This window comes from Echinococcus granulosus, assembly GCF_000524195.1.
Source record: "Echinococcus granulosus chromosome Unknown EG_S00036, whole genome shotgun sequence".
In the NCBI taxonomy this organism is placed as follows: domain Eukaryota; kingdom Metazoa; phylum Platyhelminthes; class Cestoda; order Cyclophyllidea; family Taeniidae; genus Echinococcus; species Echinococcus granulosus.
This window is the reverse complement of record NW_020170416.1, coordinates 100,355-106,366: the sequence shown is the minus strand read 5'-3', so window position 1 is coordinate 106,366 and position 6,012 is coordinate 100,355. Positions and strand designations below refer to the sequence as shown.

Below are 6,012 nucleotides of genomic sequence, written 5' to 3'. Positions count from 1 at the left end.
AGTAATAAGTCAAAAATAAGAATGAGATACCCGAAATCGATTACTATGATAATAAAGAAGCGATAATGGTATTTACCCCTCCTTCAAAATGGCAGTTATACCTACAGCAGGACTTGTACCGAGTCTTCACTTACTACTGAGGTCGCAAAAGACGCGTTTACCAGGGGAACTAGTTTCAATTTCTTCAAAATTTGGATGAAAAAACGAGAGATCTCAGGTAGACGAGTGCGATCGAAAAGAACTACAATGCCACATATTCCTTCGAGATAAAGTATCGAAATGGGTCTTAAATGTAAGGGAAAATAGTAAATTGTAGTTCTTTATGGCGCATTACATCAAGAATGTCACGAGATCTTGTGGTCTGCCCCAGCGCAATGATAGGCAGAGGAGCAGATGACGACTGACTAGCATTAAGGTAGTTAACTCAAACATCTCGTAAAACCCAGAGGCGGTAAGATCTTAAGGCAAAATTCTAAAGCTAGATCATTATATGTGACGGTTAAAATTGGAACATAATTCTTTTTCAATACCATTGTGAAGAAGAAAAATGCAACCTGTTTCACTACACCTGACTGAAAAACAAACTCATTAAAATCAAGCATGCCTTAAGCTGACCGTCAAAGATATTCTAGACTGAATTGGGAGATTAAGTTGTTACAGGCAGTCATTTCAACACGAGAATAAGAAAACAGTGTTAGAAAGCAGTGATAAAAAAGGTTTAGAGACAAGGCAATTCCGCCATTTTTACTTTAATGAAATAAGTAGGAAATATTGGTAACTTGACTTTCGACATTGCCCTTCCGGTAGATGAATGGTCAACATCCACTGTCTGCTTTCCTTTACAATGGGTGTTTATGTCACATACGCCTTTCATTCAAGTAGTACTAAGTCATTTTGATGAGCATAGTCACACTATGCATTATAAATTCGAGTAGATAGCTTAAACTGTCAAAAAAGGACCTAAACAACACTTACTTAGGTAGCCAACAAAGTTGGAGGAGTTATCAGGGTGGCTCGCTGCCAAGACTTGCTATAATTTTTTGATACTAGTGGAAAGCAAGCACTCACATTCACTAATAAATCGATTTCTGCTTGACGAACCGAATTAACCCGGTTTCAATGTCCTTAGCAGAACTAACCACCCAGAACGGCCTTAAATAGCTACTTTTATTGTGATGGTGAGGCATTTATAGATAGGTACATTGTGTTCAGGGAGACCCTCTGTTCATCGTGGTGAAGAACAGAGACATCAAATAATGCAGGAATCACACATCGAAACGCATCGGACAGAAACCACTAAGTTCTGGATATTAAACAAGAAAGAACTATTCGTAAGTCATATCGCAAAACAGATTCGCACTTCGAAATGAGCGGACTAGAGCGGGACACTCCCTTATACCCACATCTCCAAGTAATTATCATCTCGGCATTGCATAATCCCATGTGATATAGACGACTGAGACACAAAAGTCTGATAGAAACCAACGCACTTACAAATAGCTTATTTGCTTCTAAATATCAAAAATTCCACAAACGCAGAACGCCTGAGAAGGGGTCGTAAATAGTAATGGTGATTATTTCAGTAGGCGATAGACATTTCTGAGTAGCTTTCCAGCATCAGTTAATTTCAACTTATGGAAGTTACATAAACTTGTTTGCTAAGTTTATATGCACGAACTCACCTCAGCCCACATGTTTTCACAAAAATAACCAATTATGAAATACAAAAGATTGACGAGTAAATTACCAAGAGAGTGATTGAAAGTGATGAACGCATTCAAAATTGAAGCGAAATTTGATAAAATATATCACTGACTCTGATGACACAGATTTAAAGTCATTAAAGTAATGCACTTTAAAGTAGTACACTAGATCATTTCATTTCCTTTTAATCGCGCCACATGATGAAAAAAAATTCGGAACCTAACCAAGTATGTGAGGAAAGAGGTCTAATGAGAGTACTACCAAGTTACAGTCAGCACGATGCCCATCGGGTTACCGTTTGGAGGATACGAATTTAGAAGCCTAACATGAAAGCTATCAACACCAGACATTATCTCTGAATAACAAGCTAGCGTAATGACAACCTAAAAATTTAGAAATGAAGGCCAGAATAAACGACCACATAAGTTCACTTAGAATGGAGACGTACAACGACTTTTCTCTAGACATGCACTAAATTGATTAGATCACCATCAATGCACAGAACATACAAAAATTCTGACCTTCTAAGTTAAGAACTCAATGTAAAAATTGCTCCTCGTCATTAACCTAGCGGAATAAATTTGAGATAAAGTCACGTGATCTTATAAAAGCAAGCCAAAAGTCGACATGATACTTACGCCTCCTTTTCTTGGTTTCAGCATCACTCTCTGACTATCTGATCCCGACGACAAACTGGCTCCAGCATCAGAATGCGGATTAGAATCTAGAAAAAAAGAAACCTGCAAACAAAATGTCTGGGATGTATAGCCGAGATTTTATGACCATATGCTACCAAATTCACATCTAACTAATAAACCTACGATAAATCACCATGTTCGTTCATGGAAGAGCATCATGGTGACTCGCACTTTATGCACTTATGTCACTACGATCAAAACGACACCCAGGATGTCAAATTATTTCAAAAGACACCTATCATACAATTAACTCAAATAAAAAGTGAAAATTAAAACCTCACCACTTAGATTAACAAGAGGCTTCTTCAAGAGAGCAGCACCAGAAAGACTCATTCCAGAGAAGCCTTCTAAAGCAAAGTTTTTGCTCTCCTGAAACGAATCTGTTTCCCTCTGCCGAGCAGCCGATTTGCCTTCTATTACAATGGCGAGCTAAAAGGGACTCATAAAGAACCGTAGTAAGTCTTACCTGTGTTCCGTAGACCTTCATGGCATCATTTGCCAACTTTTCGATTTTGTTTTTGTATAGATGTGCCGCCCTGCTGGCGTATTTCTGTTTGATATCATCCAGCATACCACCATATTGTTGAAAAAAGGCAATCTGGGGGAGAAATGATCAAGGAAAATAGAACTTGTACCGCTTTCCCGTTTCCACCAACTTGCATTGCCCTTAGTTGGGGCCATGTCCAATTTGTATCCAGTTGCGTTGAGCGAATAAAGCTTAAGTGAACTCCTAGGGATCTGTGCACGGCAGAGCAACCAATACAGACAAAAACGCCGTAGGTGACACTGGCCCACGTTGGGTTACCTGAGGAACAGTCAAAGCATGTCTAAGGATATAGAAGAATAAAACACACTTGCCTTGTTCTCGGACCTTGAAAGTAACGAGGAAAGAATAGCATCTATATCAGCTTTTGATGGAGATGTCATCACAATGACTTATTAAGTTGACGTGTAATGAGCACCCACAGATTTCGAGGGTACCGCGCCGAGTGGCAAGTCATTTATAACTCTTACTCACGCATCTTAAACTGCAAAAAGTATCCCAAAGTGCTTTGTTAAACGAGCAAACTAACAAAAGATTATTTAAAACTGCCGTTTGAGATGGATTTTGTAGGCAGCAAGGCGTATCGAGTTTACGCATTCGTCTCTCCTGGATTACTAAATGCAGCAAGCCGAAGCAATGATTTCCTAGTAAAATATGTTAAATTATCAAACAGTTTTTTAGTGGTCAGGCCTTATTTATAATCAAGCAATATAACCTTTTTACAAAAGTTTTCGCATTCCATTAATTTTGACTATTTCTTCGATGAAATAGAACCATCGCTGCTTAACTGTATAGACTCTCACACATTGACTTTATAAATAATAAGGAATTTTAATTAACCGTCGCGTTTTTTGTAAACATCTGATCAGTTCGTCCCAACCGAATTCAAACAACCCGCGGCCGAATCCGAGCATTCTAACAAAAACCTGTTTCCATAAAAATACAGTTCTGTAATACGATGGTGGTTTATCCCTCGGTATTAGTGAGGCGCCACTTGTGGACTTTTGAATTATCCCTCTTGTACCAGGCTGGGTGGGCTGGCCTTTGGGCCATGCCAGTAGCCCAAGCACCTTATCTGTGCTGAATATATATTCTGCCCGAGTATTGTGTCTTATTTCGTCTTCAGGGAAGTCCTTTTCTGTGCTATGTATTGTGAATATAGATAGTCCCATCGTATTTTAAAAATTTTTGTTATCCTCTTTTAATATGGTTATATATTTAGGATACATGAGTAACAACATAGATTATCAGCACCTAACGAGTGGATAAAGCTTTTTTGTCATTCAAAAAAAGTGCAACATTTTTGCTTTTTTGTTGCATTGACATAATATCCTTATAATGTAATGAATAAGGTAAGACAAACCTTAAATAAATAAAAAATATTAATTTATGGTTGATTTTCTAAAAGCTCACGGAATCCAACCCAACCACCGAAGATAAATCAAACAGAAGATTTACGAATCCGCACCACCACGAAGTTAATTGATCGCTTCCAAGCGGCACGTGGGCTACGATTTCCGCATGTACGAGACGACTGAAACACCTTTATTGTTCCCCATCTCCGAGGATGATTTCGATGAACTTCCAACCATGGCTTTTGAGTCCTCATTGGTGGCTCCCTGGACCCGAACCTCCAGTGGTTATCCTATCGAAATTCCTATCAGCCTAGGTGCTACGCTGCTCTGCCTCCGCGACCTTCACGAACTCGAACTAAAAGAGGGTCGCAGTTTCATTGATGATTTTAGCCCCTCAGCGCCTTTTAACCCTCCAAACTTGGCAGAAGAAACAGGAGAACTAGTAAACTGGTTGCTTAACGAAGTGACAACTTATGCTGACTGCCGCCAGGAGTTGCTTTCAAAGAATGCCCGGTTGCTCTTCGAGTCAATTTTGCTTATTCTCCAACGTTTAAAAGTACCTCTCTTCCCGCTGTCTGAAAAGACCTGCAATCTACTTCGAAGGCTTTCCCTTCTTGAACCAGTTCATCCCTACTGCATGCATATTATTCATGTCCTATTCGAAAAAGCTACAGGATTCTGTGCAGATTCGGAATCATTGCAGCAAAACATTGCCTCAAATCTGGAGGACTACTCCACAGATATCACCCAGTTCATTCAAAGAACCTACTGCTGCAATAATATCTCCAGACAAGATAGACTGCGTCTAACAAATCTCTTCAACATGCGTATTTTTCAAGACCTCTACATGGTGACGGAGAACAAGACTCGAAATATCATCCGAGTGATTATACGCAATCTAATCTTTATAATTCAACGCTACATTATTACAATGTGCGCTGATATGAAGACAAAGCGTCAAGAAACCTGGCTACTCAATACGATCAACATGCGTCCACACATTTGCGAGTACGCAATCGTAGCTATTGCTAGACGCGTCGGTCCTCTCATGTTTCGTTTTGCAAGGACCATCTGCATGCAAAATGAGTTGGCTGTGAGAGCAATGATTAACATTTTTTGTTCGAACACAGATAATATGTGGTTGCCTGGACAGACGCTTTCGTCTATTAAGGTGGAAACTGACTTTGCCATATGTCATTCCGGTTGCGTTTGTCATCATGACGAGTAAAATTCTATTATACCTCTCTCGCTTCTCCGCCACGGCAACAATTATCAAATGTTTAAAGGCAGAAAACAACCAAATTAGGCTTTTATTTATTAGTTGACTTTACTTACAAATGTGTGATTAAATTGAAGTATTTTGCTAATGCGTTGTTGTAGTTAAGGTTGGAATGATCCACATAGGGAGAAGTAGGAATGTGTCGCCTCTGGTACCATCTGTGATTAACCTTACATTTTGGACATCAAAGCAATCTCTGACAGCGCTTAGCCCTCAGCAAGCGCTCTTAACTCACTATTCTCATGGCTGCCATAGTGAGGAGTTCTATTGACAGCCGCTTCAAATCGAACATCATTGAAGACCTCTAATAGATGAGTTTGTGGCATAGACGTAATGGTACTTCAACACCACGGAGGTCGAATTGCCTACATATTGACCTCCTAAAATTTCATCAGTGGATCAATTTGCTAATTAATGTTTAAATTCTTTCTT

General features: G+C 39.4%; 2 protein-coding genes across 2 annotated transcripts in view; one reads left to right on the top strand and one right to left on the bottom strand. All coding sequences in view use genetic code 11, as the record gives it.

Moving 5' to 3' along the window:
• EGR_05116 (hypothetical protein) overlaps positions 1-3,329 on the bottom strand; it is a gene marked incomplete at both ends in the record, with an annotated part of 6,536 nt that extends 3,207 nt beyond the window's left edge. Inside the window, 5 exons of the mRNA XM_024494365.1 lie at positions 2,343-2,428; positions 2,684-2,831; positions 2,869-3,000; positions 3,032-3,207; positions 3,257-3,329. Coding sequence (XP_024351151.1) covers positions 2,343-2,428; positions 2,684-2,831; positions 2,869-3,000; positions 3,032-3,207; positions 3,257-3,329 — 615 coding nt within the window. The remainder of the gene's footprint in view (positions 1-2,342; positions 2,429-2,683; positions 2,832-2,868; positions 3,001-3,031; positions 3,208-3,256) is intronic.
• Positions 3,330-4,467: 1,138 nt separating this feature from the next.
• The window catches only part of EGR_05115 (hypothetical protein), a gene marked incomplete at both ends in the record, with an annotated part of 2,182 nt that continues 637 nt past the window's right edge, over positions 4,468-6,012 (top strand). The window contains one exon of the mRNA XM_024494364.1: positions 4,468-5,472. Coding sequence (XP_024351150.1) covers positions 4,468-5,472 — 1,005 coding nt within the window. The remainder of the gene's footprint in view (positions 5,473-6,012) is intronic.